The following is an 18,490-nucleotide window of genomic DNA, read 5'->3' as shown; positions in this document are numbered from 1 at the left end:
TTGCTTAGCTAGCACACATTTGAGTCGGTCTCACTACCCTATTTAAAGCCACCCCTCCAATTCCCCATCCAAAACTATCGTCCCACAAGGCCACAAACCAACAATGTCTACCACTCTTTTCTTCATGTTTTTACTCTACTTCTTCCTTCTTTTATCTCCTCTGTCTCAGGTAATCAGATCGAGTTCTACGGTAATCATTGCTAGTGCCACAAGACCATTGGCGTCAAAGGATCAAGATTTAATCACATTCAATCCCAAAAAAGATATGAAACATGGTTTTCATAAACAAGATACGAAGGGTTGCTTACCTAAAGGATTTCATCATACATCGGCACCTAGTCGGTACATAAATGATCATACTTTCGATTTGAAAATCTGTTCAACAACTTCAGATATCTCAACCAAACCATAAGAAATTTCATCAAACTTAGATGAAAGATAAAGAATACAAGCATTGTTCGTGTTATATATACAGTGTCCTTCAAACTATATATGTAAGTAGTTGATGAGTTATAGAAGATAAAGGAAGAAGAAATTAAAGAAAATGTAAGTGTGTATATATATAAAATAATGAATATTTGATGGATGATAGAATCACAAGAATTGAAGGTGTTGTTTGATAAACTGAAAATTTAAGGGATGAAAAATATTGAAAAATTAAACACGGAAAAATTAAACATTAAATTTTCTTTGATATTTTATTTGAAATTACATTGATTTTGAGATTTAATATCAATCTAGATCAAAGTGATGTTCTTTGTTAGTATATTACAAACTCGGTATTTGAGTAGATATTAATTATTCATTAAAATATTTTAATAAAATTGAATATAAAATTAAATAAAGCATAAACTACGTCATACACCACTAAACTTTATTCGCTCACTCGTTTATACCACTGAACTTTCAACTTTGTCAATTATAACACTGAACTTTAGTTTAACATTCAATTATGCCACGTTGTCGTTAAGTCAATAATAAGACGATGACATAACTAACAGTTACTGACGTGCCATGCCACACTAAAACGACATGTTTTGATGCAGCTATTCTAATGCTTAAAATGTCGTCCTATTAGACACTAAACTTTTGGTGTGTGTCAATTTTATCACTGAACTTTTAAACACTTTTCTTTTTTACCACTACACGTTTTCGATTGTTTGGCCGTTATTTTCGTTTTTTTCAAGGTTAGATTTGACATCGCCACGACTGATCAAGATGACGCTTATTTGTTATCATGTGATATTCCTTACTTTGGACCATCAGATTGAATTTGTATACGCGATTTACGTTTGTTGATAATATTTTTACATTGCTCGATTCTGATTTACAGTTTGTCGGTGATCTTTCAATATTTTCATCTCATTTTGTTGTTCGTTTACCGGTGTAGTCAAATCTGTTCGTATTTATCTTTTGTTCGAGTTTATTTTATTAATTGTTTAACCTTTTTCCTTGTATGATCATTGTGTGATCTTAAGTGACTAGTTTTTTATCTTTAAGAAAATATCTTTATTATGTGTTTGCTTTATGATTTTAATTATAAATCTTCAATATAATTTGAATATTTTATATTTTCAATAAAATTAGCGGTTTCTAATAAAAATATTCGATCTCTCAAAGCATTTTGCAAGAAGCAACACTGACATTGATGGCCACAAGTTCGAATCCGACCCAGCACACCTATCCTTTTTTTCCCCTTCATTAAGGTATTGACACATGCACTACTTTATTGGAGAAATTTTTGTTAAATTAAATAAATTAAAATTAGTAAAATATCTTCTAATCATGTAATGATATCTTGAAAAATTAGACCTCTAATTCAAAAAATTAAAAAATATATAATATAAAACTTTAATTAGAATTTTTGAGAAATGAAACTATTTATTATTATTAATATAAAACTTAATAATTACAATTAACACTTTAACAAATTTATAGCCCCATTATTTTATTTTATAGATTTTTTATAAAAAATATTATTTTATTTTACAATTATTTTCTAAATTTCTTATAAAAACAAAAATATATTATACTAATAATATTTTTTAAATTCTGCTCTGGATGGTGTCCTTTTTGTCCTGGCCCAAGGCCGGCCTGAATGACACGTGTTAGTATTTAATAAGATATTAAATTTATTTAGTTGAATTAAAATAAAGATTAAATTGACATAAGATGTCAATATCATGAACAATATATATAGTTATATCATTTTTAATAACCAGTTAATTTTTTTTATAAATTATGACCAATAACTTGATTATAACATTTCACTAATTAAATGATTTGATTAATAAAATTTTAAAATTGATAATTAAAGTGAAAAAAGAAATAATCAAGTGATGAAAATTTATATATATTTATGATAAATATTATAGCGATTTTTGGTATGAACACTCAAAATTTCATTCTACGTTGACCATCATCAATGGCCTGTTGAGAACGTTACCCACATCGTGACTTTAAAGTTCAAACATGAATGAAGTGATTCATATTTCATTCAAAGTGAAGCGAAAGTGAATAATTATTCAAGAACCAAGACACTATTAACTGTTCCTTTTCTTTAATCTATTCCCCTCAAATCCTACCTTCGTAAACGAAGACATGGCAGAGCCCTTGGTTGGTGGGGCATTTCTCTCTGCATCACTTCAAGTTCTGTTCGATAGGATGGCCTCTCGAGAACTCCTGGATTTCATTAGAGGAAAGAAACTGGAAAAGGGGTTGGTGAAGAAATTGAAGCCGATGCTGATGTCTGTTAAATAAGTGTTGGATGATGCTGAAGACAAGCAGATAACGAACCCAAATGTCAAAGATTGGGTTTCTGAGCTTAAAGATGCTGTTTATGACGCAGAAGACCTGTTCGATGAAATTGCAGCTGAAGCACTCCGAATCAGGTTGGAATCCCAGGATCAAATTGCTTCAACGAAGGTAAGTCGAATTATTTCCTCTTTCAATCCTTTCAATAGAGGCATGGATTCTAAGCTAGAAGACGTTCTTGAGAGATTAGAATCTCTTGTCTACCAAAAGGATACTCTGGGTTTGAAAGAATATTATAGAGGGGAGAAGGTATTTCAAAGACCTGCTGCAACTTCTTTAGTGGATGAATCCAGTGTTTATGGTAGAGACAATGAAAAAGAAGCAATAATGAAGTTGTTGTGCTTGGAAAATGCAAGTGGAAATCAGTTAGATGTGATTCCAATTGTGGGTATGGGAGGGGTTGGTAAAACCACCCTTGCACAATTGGTCTTCAATGACAAGAGAGTGGATGAGTGGTTTGACATCAAAGCGTGGGTGTGTGTTTCGGAAGAATTTGATGCTTTGAGAGTAACCAAAACCTTACTTGAAGAGATCACTTCTTGCTGTATTGCGAGTCACAATCTAAACCAGCTTCAACTTAAACTAAAAGAGGAGCTGTTGGGAAAGAAGTTTCTATTCATTTTGGATGATGTTTGGAACGAGAAGTATGTTGATTGGGAAGAGTTGAGAAGTCCTTTCAGTTTTGGGGCGAGAAACAGCAAGATTGTTGTAACTACTCGCAGTGAAAACGTTGCATCCATTATGAGTACGGTTCCTACTTATCCTCTTAATATCTTATCCGATAAGGATTGCTGGGAGTTATTTGCAAAACATGCATTTGTTGATACAAGCCCGAGCATGCATCCGAATTTGAAGGTAGTTGGTGAAGCCATTGCTAGAAGATGCAAAGGCCTCCCTCTAGCGGCAAAAGCACTTGGAGGTCTTCTACGGTGTAATCTGGATGTTGATGAATGGAATAAAATATCAAACAACAACTTGTGGGACATAACAGATGGTATCCTTCCAGCTCTGAGATTAAGTTATTATTATCTTCCTTCACATTTGAAGCGTTGCTTTGCATATTGTTCACTTTTTTCGAAAGACTATGAGTTCAAGAAAGAAGAACTTGTCCGACTGTGGATGGCTGAAGATCTTTTGCTGCATTTCAATTCAAAAGAAGAGATGGAAGAACAAGGTAAAGAGTACTTCAAAGATTTAGCATCGAGATCTTTTTTTCACCAATTAAGGGCAGATAAACCTTGTTTTGTCATGCACGACCTAATCAGTGATTTAGCTAAATCTGTAGCTGGGGAGTTCTTTTGGAGATTGGAAGGTTGTGATAGTTTATGTGCAATAAATCGAAAGGCACGTCATTTATCCAATGTCCAAGAACATTATGATGTGAGAAAGAAATTTGAGACTTTACCTAAAGCCAAAGGCTTGCGTACATTCCTGAGCATAAAGTCATTACCTGGGAATTTTTATGTTACCAATGACATAATGCATGATTTGATCGCCAAATCGAGGTTACGGGTACTTTCTTTGGCCAACTATTGCAATATCAATGAAATACCAAAAGAAATTGGTAAGTTGAAGCATCTGCGAAGTTTGAACCTCTCAGGAACTTCAATTAAAAGTTTGCCAAATTCTTTTAGTACATTGTATAATTTGCAAATGTTGACCTTGTTTCGTTGTAGTAAGCTTGTTGAGCAACCTAAAGACATGGGGAGACTGATTAATATGTATTATCTCAATATCAGTGGAACAGTATTAGCAGGGATGCCAAAAGGAATGGGTCAGTTGAAAGATCTTCGAACATTAACAGATTTTGTTATAGGCGAGCAAAATGGTTCAAGTATTAATGAGCTGGGAAAGCTAAAGAATCTACATGGAAGACTTGCCATTTCAGGTTTAAAAAATGTTGCATTCGCAAGGGATGCCAAAAATGTCAATTTGAAAGATAAAATGAATCTTAAGGAGTTGGAATTTCTATGGAAGAAGCATACTTATGATAGTGAAGCACTTGGGCAATTTGAGAATGATAAAGAAGTGCTTCAACAACTGGAGCCTCATACAAACTTGGAGAATCTTCTAATTGGGTTTTATAGAGGTACGACATTTCCAGAATGGGTGGGACATTCTTCATTCTTAAATATAGTATCTGTGCACTTAAGGGGTTGCAAATTTTGCTTCTCCTTGCCACCGCTTGGGCAATTGCCATCTTTGAAATCTCTCTCTATTTCTGGATTTAGTAAAGTAGTTACAGTCAGTGATGAGTTCTACGGGAGTGATCAGTCTTTGACTAAACCATTTGGATCTCTTGAAATTCTAAGATTTGAGGATATGCCGATGTGGAAAGAGTGGTCTTGTTTAAAAGTCAAAGCATTCTGCCTTCTGCAAGAGCTAAGCATAACAGATTGTCCCATGCTAACGAAGAATCTACCAGAACACCTCCCATCTTTAACGAAACTGGAGCTAAGAAATTGTGAGAAGCTTCGAAGCTTGCTTCCAAGGACAACTAGCATTTGCCAACTTAATTTACGGAGATGTGATGCACTACAATTGGAGCCCTTGCCTTGTGGGCTTCGAATGTTGCAAATTCAAGATTTGAATATTGATGATTCCATGTTGGAGAAGATGGTGCAACACTGCAGTCGTCTTGAAAAGTTAGCTATGTTGGGTTGTTCTAATCTCAGAACCCTTCCTGAAGGTAAGCTACCTGTTACTCTTAAAGAATTGAACATTGAAAGGTGTTCTGTTTTGGATTGTTCGAAAACCCTCCTGTATGCATCCCTTGAATCCTTGGTCATAGAAGGCTGGTGTCATAAACTGGAGTCTTTTCCATTGGGCTCAATTCCTATGCTAAATCGTGTTTCTATTTGGGAATGTGAAAGCTTGAAGTCAATTCGTGCATTAAAGGATTCTCACCAGCATCTCGCGTGTCTCAATTATTTGGATATCTACCATTGCACTAATTTTATATCTTTTCAAATTGAAGAGGGATTATTTTTCACCAATTTGACTTCACTTACACTTTGGAATTGCATGGCTTTAAAGTCATTGCCTGAGCAAATGCGCTCCCTCTTCCCATCCCTTCAGCATTTGTCGATACGGTACTGTCCAGAAATAGAGTCATTTCCTGAAGAAGGTTTATCCTCCAAATTAAAAACTTTTGAAATTGGAAGATCCGACGAGTTAATTGCAAGCATGATGAGGAGAGCATGGGGTTTGCAAGGACTCCCTTCACTTACAGGTTTTGAACTCTCAGGTGCAGAAGTAGAGATAGAGTGTTTTCCAGATGAACATATGTTGCCCTCTTCTCTTACATCTCTCACCATCTCTGATCTCCCGAACCTTAAGTTTTTGGACAATAAGGCCTTTCAACACCTCACCTCTCTTCGTGAATTGATTATTGACAGCTGTCCGGAGCTCCAATCCATGCCGGAAAAGAGTCTCCTTACCTCTCTTTCTCATTTGTCCATTAACAATTGCCCCTTGCTGAGAAAACGTTGCAAAAAGGAGAAAGGCAAAGATTGGTCCAACATTTCCCACATCTCTGTCATTCACAATCATGGAGAACTCACTATGTAGCAAGACTCCGAAGCCATGTGACTTAAATGTTTCAATTTGCCATTATTAAAGCAGTCTAATTCAGGTACTCCATTCGTTTTCATTCCATTTCACTACTTATTTTAGTTATTAATTTATTTATTGTCTTTTCAAAAAAACATTTGAGAGTTGTATATTGTGTACTCATCCTTGTTACATTTTTGCTTCTGTTACAGTATTAATATGAATTGTTTGTACTGTTTAGTTTTGCATTTCTTTTATTTTTGTCCCACAGATTTTGTTGTCAATATTACAATAGTTCAAATATATTAAAAAACATTTGAAATAGGTTGAGGGTACCTTTGTCTTAGCTTTGCTAGGACACCCCATCATGGCACCCTTCCATCCACAGTAAATTTAATGGCTCCATAAGGTGAAGCAGTCCATTTCCGAACCAGTCTAGCACCCTTAGCTTGTTTTATGGGACAAAAAGCGTTCGGTATCCTTAATTTGTGATCAGCAGCCTTTTTACTGTCATGTCACCTAGCCTTGACCCACCACATGCGCCTACACTTGGTTTTCACAGCCCGGCTATCTTCCAGGTTTTATTGCATCGGTTGGTCGGACACGCATGTTGCTGAACTCTTTGAGCAGATTGTACAATTTGCAAAACTTAACATCAATAGATTTTGTTTCATATCTTCAGATGGGGAATACGCAGTATCTAGATATTAGGGGAACAATGTTATGTAGGAGACCAAAAGGAGTGGGCAAGTTAAAAGTCTTTTTACATTAATAGATTTTGTTTTAGGCAACCAAACTAGTTCAAGCATTATAGATGCTACCAAGACTTTTGAGGCATGCCTCGTCACTCGTTTTTAGAGGTATTTATGGCCGGGATCAGAGGTCGTAATTAATTTTTTACTATACTTGGGATCAAAGATACTTAAGAAGATGAATTTTTAGGTATTTTTACTATATAGTAAAAATGAATAATCTGATGTTTCTAATAATCAAAGTTACTTAAGAATATGAATTTATGGGTATTTTTTTCTAATAAACATTTTATTACTCCAGAATTGTATTCAAAATATTTTATATTTGTAAATTTGAATATTTAATAATTTTTAGTACCGATAGTTTAAGATATTTGTATATTTATTCCAGCCACCTATCGTTTTATATATTATGGTGATTTTAATTGCTTTTGTGTAGACTATTCGTGTTAAGTTTAATGACTTATTAATTCGAGTCGACTCAAATTATTCGACTCTAATAACTCAAAATTAAAAATGTATATATTTTGAGTTGAACCATACCCCAACTAAACATTACAATTTTATATTCATATCAAATAAATCAAATAAGATAATATAATATTTCATGAAATAATATTATATTTTAAAAATTTTATTCTCGGAAGTAATATTGTATTTTGTAGGTCAAATATATCCTTAATTACGAACACACTATTTATAATATTATATTACTTTTCCAAAAATAACATTTCTTCGTTCAAATATTTTTTGATTAATTTGATATAAGTACAAGATAATATATTTTTAAAAAAATTTAATCATTTGATATTGAATGCATATCCCTAATATACATAATATTTAAATCTAAAACCTCAAAGAATAATAACAATTCCTTAACGACTTAGTTCGTGTCTCCGTTCAACATTACATGAGTGTAAAGTACAAGATTATCAGGCCACAATATAAGATTTAGGCAACTAAATGCCTAGCAGAAGTTAATAAAGGGGCTTTTGTACAACAAAAGCAGAAAAAGGAAAAGCCCAATGCGCAGCATAAATAGTTTAAGGGTAAAGTATAGTTTTCATTTAGGTCCCAAAACTTTTAAAACTTTCAATATAGTCCCCTAATATTTAATCTGTTTACAATATGGTCCCCTAATATTTAATCTGTTTGCAATATGGTCTACAACCGTTTGATGCCGTTAAAACGTTTGTAATATGGTCATTAAACTTTTCATGCGCTAGCATTTAGGTCTCCCAACTTTTAAAATTTGCAACACAGTCCTAAATTTCATTATAATATTAAGTAATACTAATTTGTTGAGATATAATATTAAGTAAATTGTTTTAACTGATTATGATTGGAAATTTATTTATTTTAAATGAACGCTAAGAAAGCATTTAAAAATATATATATAATATTAAGTAATACTAATTTGTTGAGATATAAAAAGGATGTCAAGTAAGATTCTTAAGTCAAATGATTAAATTAAACTTTATAATTTATATGAAAGTTAGAGCAAATTTAATTATCTATAATGTAAATTACCCAAAATCAAACGTAATTTCAGTTTTACACAAAAAAAAAACAAGGGAAGAAAGTGGGCAATTCTATCATGAGAAAAATTACAATAAATCTCAACCAACCTACGCTTTCATCTTCTCACACCCGACGGCTTGGTCAGCAGGTGCACAGTCAATAAAATTAGAGATTGCTTCAGTGTTCATCGTGATCATCATCCTCTTCAGTCGCCCCACCCGCTGGGGCTCCACCAGATCTTTGGTATACAGCTGTGATGATGGGGTTGCATACAGCCTCAACCTCTTTGAGCTTCTCCTCCTAGTCTTCCTTCTCGGCAGTCTGGTTATCGTCAAGCCATTCGAGAGCCTCCTTTAAGGCAGTTTCAACTTTCTCTTTCTCATCGGCTTCGAGCTTGTCAGCAAGCTTATCCTCGTCATTAATCTGGTTTTTCATGATGTACACATAGGTCTCCAGGCTGTTACGAGCATCAATCCGTTCCTTCACCTTTTTGTCCTCCTCGGCAAATTCTTCTGCCTCGCGGACCATTCTTTCAATCTCCTCCTGGCTTAGACGACCTTTGTCTAAGATACTGTGCCCTTATCTTCTGCCTTAACGTTTAAGCTACTGTTTGCATCAACTTCAAATGTAACTTCAATTTGAGGGGCTCCCCTGTGCAAATGAGGGATAAAAAAAAGTCAAGTCAGTTAACGGAGGTGAGATGCACAGAAAACAAAGAAGAGAACTGATGGAGGAGAAAGAGAACCTTGGAGCTAGAGGAATCCCAGTAAGATCAAATTTCCCAAGCAACCTGCAATCCTTTGTGAGACTCCTTTCACCTTCATATACCTGACATCAAACACAGCAATTAAAATAAAGTACAAAACATTCCGGTTCTTAACTGGGAAAATAAAATCCAATTTTCAAGCAAGCATTTCCAAGTTTTAACGATAAGCCTGTAAAATTTACTTGAATAGAGACGGTGGTCTGCTGATCCTGGTAAGTGGTAAAAACTTGTGACTTCTTGGTTGGGATAACAGTGTTCCTGGGAATAAACTTGGTCATTACACCGCCAACGGTCTCAATTCCAAGCGTCAGAGGAGCCATATCAAGGAGAAGAATATCTGTACAATAAAGCATTACATACAAATATCAGCATGGGCTGGATTCAATTAGGGCAATTTTATCAGCTATTGGCATGCACAGTTGTAACAGACAAAGTAACGGGAGATGAAAATGTACCTTTGGTCTCATCACCACCCTCTCCACTTAAGATGCCACCTTGTACAGCAGCACCATAAGCAACTGCTTCATCTGGGTTAACACCCTTGTTGGGCTCTTTTCCATCAAAGTAGTCCTTAAGGAGCTGTTGAACCTTTGGAATTCGTGTGCTTCCACCAACAAGAATAATCTTGTCAATTTGGGGTTTATAATGAAATTTAAGACTGTGTTGCAAATTTTAAAAGTTGGAAGATCTAAATGCAAGCGCTTGAAAAGTTCAGTGACCATATTACAAACGTACTAACGGCAGTGTAACGGTGTCAAACGGTCGGGGACCATATTGCAAACAGATTAAATGTTGGGACCATGTTGCAAACAGACTAAATATTGAGAGACTGTATTGCAAAATTTAAAAGTTGGGGGACTTAAATGAAATATTTAGAAAAGTTTAGTGACCATTACTATACTTTACCCATAGTTTAATTCAGTGCTTATTTGATCATCAAAAAAAAATCCTGAAACAGAGGTTTAAACTTCTAAATCATCACACACACAAAAAATAACTTTTCCTTTCGTCCAATGACTTCTCAATCCTTCCACTTACGCTTCTCTCCATCCCCCAAAACCTTGATTAATTCCAATTTTCCTGGAGACAACTCATCTTGTTTTTCAGCACCCTTTTTGAAAATCCCATCTTCAAGCTTTGGTGGGTTTTCTTTGAAGAGAAAAACACTGGGTTTTGATGGGAAAATTAATGGGTTTGAGGGGAAATTTGGAATCGTTGGTGCTTGGAGAGAAGAAGGGAATTTGGAAGAGTTGGATGATGCGCCATTGACGGTTGAATTGCAGCAAATTTGCAGTGAGAGTCAATTTGATCGAGTCATTGCTGAAGCTCAACAACTTGAGGAGTCTTTGATTATACTTTGGTTTGTATATATTTCTGGGTAGTTTATATGAATTTGTCTACTTCCTTTTTCTGTTTGTTGAATCCGAGAAATCGAGTTAATTTTTCAAGTCAACGCTTGAAAGGCTTTGTTGAGAATCGGATTTTTTTTGTATCAATTCTTATTCACGTTTAATGTTTTCTTTCATATTTAGATATACGTTGAGCATTAGGATAATCTTTTTCCCTTCCCATAAACTTCATACGCCATTCCCAAGATTTAAACTTGAAACATCTTTCTGTTTCCATCTAATGAGATCAATGAACATTACGTGGGTTTTCTTAACAAAGATAGTGAAAGGAAAACGTTGCTCCGACTCTTCGATTCTGAGGTATCCATGTTCGATGCATATCCGAATGTTCGTAGGGGGGTATGGCCGTTCAAATACATAGATAAACTTTTTCGACATTAAACATTCTCATATCGGACACAAAGCCTTATTCGACATTCTCACCCGAGTCCGAGAAACAAGTAGAGCTTTTCGGTCGTTTGTAATCTATTCCTTTTTGCCTGGAGAATTCGATTTTATGTTCAATCTTAAGTTCTCATTAATGATGTTGTTGAAACTTAGATGAAGACTATGTTATACGAGCTCTGGTGTAACTGTTACATTTGGATATTTGTTCAATATAGGCATGTTCTCTTTTTTATAAGATTTTTCTTGTTTGAAGGAATTCTTTAAACACTCATATCCCATATACACTTTCATATATGTTTCGGATATGGGTGTCAAACGCGAGTGTGTTGAGAAAATTTAGAGTCCGAAATAACGTAGGAGGAAGATATTATTGCTGCAAGTTTAATTTATCATCTTTAAAACAACCAATACAGTTAATTCTGTTGAAATTAATGTAAAAGAAGATTCTCTCTTTGCAGAATGTAAATCAACATGTTTGAGCACTTCATTTTCTTACCAGTATTCCGAGTTTGATTGTAAAACAAAGTTATTTGAACTTGTAGGATGGCAAGCTGGTGCAGAAAATGTATATATTTGAAACCAAAATTGGAAAAGTTGGCAGCTGATTACTATCCAAGGTAGCTTTCTTGTTGTTTCTCAAATCTTCAACACTATTAATCCGGCCAATCACAACAAATCTAGGGTAGCTTTCTTGTTGTTTCTCAAATCATTCTGGTTTATGTTGCTTGAATTCTTTTTCTTCTTGAAAAACCCGTGTCCAATTCAAATACCGGTATGTAGATTTGACTTTCCAAAGATTTGAAGTCAGTTGGGGGATATGAATTTTTTCCTACCATTCATTCAGACCAGGACCACTCTTGACTACTGTAAAAAAGTTGGTTTTTGATCATTACGCGGATATAGAAAACTAAAAGTGTCTAGTTTACAGCTAGTTTGGAGGAATTCAGCATCTAATGATGTTCATATTGTTCGGCTCCTTACTACAAATCCTTGTTACCACGAATGATAGATTATGGAGTCGATCAACCACTTTTCTGAACTCATACGAGTTCTTTCATTTTAAAATAAGGGTTTGGTCAGGGAGATTTTGATTTATTTAAGTACATCCTTCCATTGTTTCCTTCATCTTATGCAATAAATAAAATCCGACTATGAACCAATTCTCTTCCTCCTCAGATAGCCCCCAAAATTTTGCAATTAGACCTTTCATTGTGTTACATTGTGTTATCTTTCTAGTTGGCTGATAAATTCGAAGATGTCTTTCCCATTAAAGCACGAGGAGCTGAGTGAGAATCTTGTAGTACCTAAATTCGATGTTCAGGCTTTTGCATGCCTATACAAATTTGTTGTCGCCTTTGACTTTTGCAGTATTTCCTAGGCTACTGAAATGCTTCAATTCATCAATTCCTACACCTTTTCTTTCGGTTTTCCTTTTATCCGCTGCTTCTGCATCCCCAGATAATCCAATGGCTAAAATGTGTGTCCAAATTCTGCAATCATGATGCATATGTATCGAAAATAGTTTGTATCATGTAGGGTACGTTTCTTGCCTGAAGTTATTTGTGAATTATATCAAACAAGCTGGCTTGATTACTGTGATGATTAATCTTCTCTGGAATGATTTGTTCAGATTGCGGTTTTATTGTATAGATGTAAACACCGTTCCGCACAACCTTGTCGCTCGTGCTGGAGTCACGGTAAGTGCCCCATAACTTTGACAAACCGTTGCTTCACCAATCTGTCAGTCTATACATCTTTGTTTTCGGTAGTTAAACTCTGCTACATGATTTGATTGTTTGATTTGCATAATGTAAACATAGAATAGCAATCGCCTATGATCTTGAAAAACGGTTGCCAAACTTATTTTAATTTACTTAAGGTTCAATAACGTTAGATTCTGAAGTCGTATATCAGGCACATTCTTCTCGAAATATTTGTGTTCAAGGCATTTTTGGGTCTAGATACGAGGATATGATCCTCCAAGGACATTTAAAACATATGAAAAAGCTTAGAAGAAATTGTACACATGTATCAGACACATTCCTGTATCCCATACTCTTGAACAGAGAAAGAAGAGCATCTAACATACATGATCTCTTCTAAGACATGCATGATCTGCTGTATAAACATAGTTATGAAATTATGATTGACTGAACTGATTATTCCTTTATGCATGTCTCGATTCAACAACTCTCCAGAAAATGCCAACGATACAGGTTAGTACCATTTCTTTGAACTTTTTTTTCTTTTAAAAATATCCATGTCCAACGCATATTCGTCGTATCTGATAATGGTGCACTTGGATAGTTTGATTTGCTTACAGCACTTGCTTATTGTTACAGTTATGGAGAGATAGCAAGAAACGGGCTGAGATGATTGGTGGCCACAAAGCATATTTGGTTGTTAATGAAGTTCGCCAAATGATAGAAAATGAATGTACGTCGTGACGGATAAGAACATCTTTTTTAAAAGAAAAATTGAGCATACTTGTCTCCTTAGGCATCCTTTTCTTTTATACTCATCTCCGAATTCGAGCAACATAATCAAATTTTTTTTTACCATAAAAAAAATGGCTGTCCCTTGTTCCCATATAATAGGGTAAGGGGAGGTAAGATAGTATGCTGCCCCAACACCAGGTTGAGAGCAGCTTCCGTAGAAGACCTCCGAATAAACTTGGATTTATTTCTCTTTAATGTCTTCAGTTATAATGGCTATGAACTGATTTTCATAATGAGAAAGCAATGCCACCGATCCCTTCTGTTGTTGAGAAAGTTGAAATCCGATTTGTCAGAGAATTTTGGGTATTTTATTTTAGGCATAGAGAGTAATTTTGTTCTCGTAATTGTCTTAAATTAGTAATGTTGTCTATTGTTTTTAGTTGTATTAATTTAATTTTTGAACTTTTTGAATTACTGAATGTTGCCTTCTGATCAGTCAAAATCATTGTTAATCTTTACGGTATTAACGTGATAATTAAATGGGTTAACATGGTAGTTTACGGTGTTAATATAATAGTTTATGTGAATGATAATGTTATAAAAAGTTTAATTGATTTTTGTAGAAAATTTGAGGATTTATCTAATTTTTAAAAATTAATAAAAATATTAAAAGTTGATAAAATAAAAAAAAATTAATTTTATAAAATTAAAAATATCATAGATTATAAATTAGTAGTAAAATAAAAATATAAAATCATTTTGAATATTAAGTAGGATCTTAGTCTATTGTAAAGAAACTTAGATTGATATTTTATCGTATCATTTATATTGGGAATTAAAATTTAAGATTTAAAATAAGACCCGCGAATATTATTTTAGTATGAATTTTACCTTATTATTTTAAACTACACAATTTTATAAGTTACTGTTATTCTAATATAAAATCGATTCTACTGTAAGATTGTTATTATTAAGTTTGACTCAATGATGAAGCACCCAATAGATTTGGGTTCAAATCTCTCCAATTTCACTTTTGTTCCCTTTAATTTTCACTAACAAGATATATATTACCAAACATTAACATAAGATTTAAATTAATGGTTAGTGCTCTTAAGCCCCCTTTTCTAGGTTTGATACTCTTTGTCCCCCCTTTGATTCCCAATTTTTCCTCTGATAAGATTAAGATACGTGTAAGCAATTTATTAAATTAAAATTAAGATTAAATTGATAAAGTACATAAATAACGAGTACCAAATGTATGCAAATCTAGCTGTGGACTTTGACACATTTAGTTGGTCAAATTGGGGATTCATTTATATCTAACTAGTCCAGGATCAACCCCAAAACTAACTCAAACAAAAATTGGGGATTGATTTCTGCAACAATTCCGGTGAAGACTAAAAGATGTGGCAAACATGGAATCATACAACTACGTTACAAATATAGTCTCGGGTGTAAACGACAGCATTGTATCCAAGTCTCGGAATGATCCAAACCTTTCTTTCTTGCTGGCCAAGAAACAACAAAAGTGTAACCTTACAACTGTTTCACTTCATCACGAGACGGACATCTTGGTAAGTTAATGACTGGAGTGGTTCGACATGTCTTCGAGTTCGATATCGTGTTCTAATCTTCAATGGCATTTCCTCCATCAGACTGTTTTTCTTCTTCTTGTTCTTGCTGCTCTGCAAAACACAATAATTGACACCAATCAAACAGATTTTGAAATGAAGTAAGCAATCGGTTCATTACAGGATAGCACACGATCCCGGAAATTCAACTACTCGAGTATAAAATAAAGGTCTAAGTCCATGGCGTCTGGGGAATGTCCCTATGTACGCAGCTATATTGTTCTAAGTTTCTAACTCTTTATTCCTGAGGTACATCACATACAATCTCCAAGGATCCTCCAAATATATGGAAAAATAGAAAAATCTAACATTATCTGTATCAGATACATATCCATATCTGGTACTTACACCCGACTAAATTAGACACACAGCCTTCCCGCTGCTTGCAAAAGAGGATGTTTCCAGGGTTTAACCCCATGATTAAGCGTATAGCGGCACTAGACCATTACACCGTTTAAACATATAACATAGAGGTATTTTATATAACTAGATGTGAAAACTAAAAATCTAAATAAATAAATAAACACCAACTTTCCTCTTGTGTGTGTGTGTGTGTGTGTATATATGCATTTTTACACAGTACACTGATCTTTAACCTGCAGTAAGCTATATTACTCGGATTCAGCTGTGAGGGTTAGAACACGAGTATTTTACTGACATGGGTATCTTCAATTTTCCCCCAAAGTTTTACATGTAATTGGAGGGTCATATCCCCATACCCATGTCCAAAAATGTGTCCAATGTGTCAGCTGATATACAATGAATCTAATCAAACGGGATAGTTCATCTGACTTTAAAGCAAATTTGGAGAATGAAATTCATTATTATCGCTAAAATCTAAGGTTCCCATGAAAACTGAATCTAGTTTGAATATTCCATATATGTAGAAGAAATCGGTTGATCTGCTCACCCATAAGTTTGAATATTGCCTTTTGTGTGCGCCTTTCAAGCTTATCCAGCTTCTTCTGCACATCCCTTCGAAGATCCCAGTTTGGTTTCTTGGGAGCAATGTTGACAAATGGATCCTACACCATTTGATCCATGATTAGAACAAACAGAAGGAAACGCTGCTTTTTGTTAAACATGATATTGAAGATAAACAAGCACCTCTTTTTCTTCGGATGCTGGAGGTGCTGCTGCAACAGGGCCTTCAAACTTTGGCAGCACCGGGGGAGCAACCTTACCCTCCTGAAGCTCTTTATCATGAGGCACATAATTTCGAAACTTCATGCTAGGGTTACTGTGGAACAAAAAAGACAATGCATACAGGTTAATGATCAAAATTGTCGGTGAAAGAGAACAAAGCAGACAACCATGTAAACAGACATTCTATAACTTCATGCTGAAAACTCCATGTTACAAAAAAAGACCAGCAGCGAAGTAGTACATTTTGATGATTGAAATATTGAGTTCTGGGACAGTAAACAGGTAACCCTCTTTTATAAATTCTGTGATTCATCTCAGTACAAGTTGTAAACTAGAAATACCTAAAATTTATTTAGATCTATGGGGAGGTTTGAAAGTGAAGAGAATTAAGGAAGAATGGTGCTTTTCATTGTTTCAAGAATTTTTCAGGAACGCAATGAATAACAAGGGTTACCTGTCCCAAGATACCCTACAATCTGCATTCATTCAGCTTGCAAAAAATCGAGATGATACAAAGGGATAGGATGGATGATTACCCTCATCCTTAATTTTCCTTTCAACTTTGGCAATTGACAAAAATTCATAAGGATATAAAAGTTTTCTCCAGAACTTTGTGTTAAAACAACTTCATTCCTACCACACTAGCATGCATAGCCATTGAAATTTTTCCCCCAGATCTGCCCAACTTATCATCCTTCTTAACAAGCAAAGCCTCTTAGAAACAGACTCGATCCCAGGTCCTTTCCACCACACAACCAAAAGCCTTCCTTAACTTCCTCGTTCTCCAAAGTCCAAATTATCCATAAAAGGGAAACCTTAGCCTCTTCTTTCTCTTCTAGTTTACAAAAGAACACCCAAAACCATAGAGCAATTATTAGATATGGAAATATTTTTTCTCAGTCCTATTTGGTGCTGTAAGCAAGTCAAGCAATCCAACAATCTGAACCCCGGTATCTTAATACTTGGATCAAGCAGCTCCTAAGCTTGATTAAGTTTTTCAATTTCTTAAGATTATAAGTATATTTTATTTAATAGTCCAACGTGTTCGTGTGTATAAAATAAAATTTAGAAACGACGACAGCAACAACAACACAACAAAATCAAGATCAAAGAAGTGGAAATCAAAAGAACCGTTGAGGATCGAGCTTCTGCATACTGTTTCTACTAAGCTCTAGTTATTTAAACCCTAGGTATATCAGTCAATTTCAACAATGGATCGTGATATTCCTATACCCTTGGACCAAAACAGCCATATTTTCACAAGATAAACAAAACCCATCATGAAAACCAATTATTAAAAAATAGTTCACATTCAATTTATGCTAAAATAGAAACGAGGGGGAATCCGCGTTGGAATTGAAAATATGTAAGCTTTTTCATGCCATCTCTATACCCATGGTTCAAAACAGACATTCACAAGATAAACAAAACCCATTGTTAAGCCAATTATTAAAACATAATGCTTATTAATTTTATGCTAATAAACAAAGAAAATAGAAAATTAAGAAAATAAATAACGTATGTAAGCCTCTTAGCTTACTCCTCTTCATTGGTTTCATCCCTTTGATTTTCAGCAGCTTGAGCAGAATCTTCATCTGGGGCATTCAAAAGCTCCTGAGCTGCTTTAAGAGCCATAAGCCTCTCTCGACGTGACGCGGCCGCTTGTTCTATCGATTCCTCTTCGGTAGCCATATCTCGCCGGTTTCAATTGAGTCGAGTTGGGGTTTCTCTGATTAAAATAGGATTACTAGGTTTTAGGATAAAATACACCTTAGGTCACCAATAATGTGTTTGATAACAAATGTGTAACTTTTTTTGTAAAAGTTATAAATAGATAATTCAATTGAAATATTAGGATAGACTACATAAATGGTCAACAAAATTTTAGGGTGCTTGCATTTTGGTCATCTAACTTTTAAAACTTGTAATATAATCATTGAATTTTTAGTTCGTTTTCAACAATGTCCATGACGTAACTTCCTGTGTAACCCCTAGACCCAACATATGCGTTTCGACTAAGCCTAACAGATTACATTAATGATTCTTAAAGACATTTTTCTAAAAATATTATTCG

The 18,490-nt window shown here is 34.5% G+C and overlaps 3 protein-coding genes and 1 pseudogene across 5 annotated transcripts; 2 read left to right on the top strand and 2 right to left on the bottom strand.

Annotated features, from left to right (window-relative positions):
- Positions 1–467: 467 nt before the first annotated feature.
- Positions 468–18,163, bottom strand: LOC120180783 (coiled-coil domain-containing protein 12-like). Of its 2 annotated transcripts, XR_005521707.1 has the most exons (5): positions 17,957–18,163; positions 16,378–16,510; positions 16,181–16,295; positions 15,175–15,324; positions 468–479 (listed from the first exon to the last, which is right to left on the bottom strand). XR_005521707.1 is itself a non-coding variant. In XM_039186080.1 (4 exons), the coding sequence occupies exons 1-4, from the start codon at positions 18,106–18,108 to the stop codon at positions 15,266–15,268; spliced, it is 459 nt and encodes a 152-aa protein (XP_039042011.1). In that variant the 5' UTR covers positions 18,109–18,163; the 3' UTR covers positions 14,925–15,265. The 2 variants fall into 2 exon arrangements, 1 of the variants encoding a protein (XP_039042011.1); XM_039186080.1 differs by lacking the exon at positions 468–479 and having other exon boundaries at positions 14,925–15,324.
- LOC120180781 (putative disease resistance protein At3g14460) lies at positions 2,549–7,177 on the top strand. Of its 2 annotated transcripts, none has more exons than XM_039186077.1 (2): positions 2,549–6,448; positions 7,154–7,177. In XM_039186077.1, exon 1 carries the CDS (start codon positions 2,968–2,970, stop codon positions 6,382–6,384), a length of 3,417 nt encoding a protein of 1,138 aa, XP_039042008.1. In that variant the 5' UTR covers positions 2,549–2,967; the 3' UTR covers positions 6,385–6,448; positions 7,154–7,177. The 2 variants fall into 2 exon arrangements, with proteins under 2 accessions (XP_039042008.1, XP_039042009.1); XM_039186078.1 differs by having other exon boundaries at positions 7,142–7,163.
- Positions 8,758–10,315, bottom strand: LOC120180753 (annotated as a pseudogene).
- On the top strand, positions 10,354–13,671 carry LOC120180782 (thioredoxin-like 3-2, chloroplastic). Its single transcript, XM_039186079.1, has 5 exons — positions 10,354–10,765; positions 11,744–11,818; positions 12,832–12,898; positions 13,400–13,417; positions 13,544–13,671. Exons 1-5 carry the CDS (start codon positions 10,419–10,421, stop codon positions 13,646–13,648), a joined length of 612 nt encoding a protein of 203 aa, XP_039042010.1. The 5' UTR covers positions 10,354–10,418; the 3' UTR covers positions 13,649–13,671.
- Positions 18,164–18,490: the final 327 nt, after the last annotated feature.

The sequence above is a fragment of the Hibiscus syriacus genome, unplaced genomic scaffold, assembly GCF_006381635.1.
Source record: "Hibiscus syriacus cultivar Baekdansim isolate YM2019G1 unplaced genomic scaffold, ASM638163v2 tig00112501_pilon, whole genome shotgun sequence".
Taxonomy (NCBI): Eukaryota; Viridiplantae; Streptophyta; class Magnoliopsida; order Malvales; family Malvaceae; genus Hibiscus; species Hibiscus syriacus.
Note: the sequence above shows the minus strand (reverse complement) of the source record. Positions and strands in the feature narration are given on the sequence as shown.

What these genes read in the sequence shown, in the direction of transcription:
- LOC120180782 (XM_039186079.1), top strand. Translation starts at nt 10,419, where the DNA reads ATGACTTCTCAATCCTTCCACTTACGCTTCTCTCCATCCCCCAAAACC. An exon ending in GAGTCTTTGATTATACTTTG is followed by an intron (nt 10,766 to 11,743) that starts GTTTGTATATAT and finishes TTGAACTTGTAG; the next exon opens with GATGGCAAGCTGGTGCAGAA. An exon ending in GCAGCTGATTACTATCCAAG is followed by an intron (nt 11,819 to 12,831) that starts GTAGCTTTCTTG and finishes TGATTTGTTCAG; the next exon opens with ATTGCGGTTTTATTGTATAG.
- LOC120180781 (XM_039186077.1), top strand. Translation starts at nt 2,968, where the DNA reads ATGGATTCTAAGCTAGAAGACGTTCTTGAGAGATTAGAATCTCTTGTC.
- LOC120180783 (XM_039186080.1), bottom strand. Translation starts at nt 18,108, where the DNA reads ATGGCTACCGAAGAGGAATCGATAGAACAAGCGGCCGCGTCACGTCGA. An exon ending in CAGCATCCGAAGAAAAAGAG is followed by an intron (nt 16,296 to 16,377) that starts GTGCTTGTTTAT and finishes CAAATGGTGTAG; the next exon opens with GATCCATTTGTCAACATTGC. An exon ending in GGCAATATTCAAACTTATGG is followed by an intron (nt 15,325 to 16,180) that starts GTGAGCAGATCA and finishes TGTGTTTTGCAG; the next exon opens with AGCAGCAAGAACAAGAAGAA.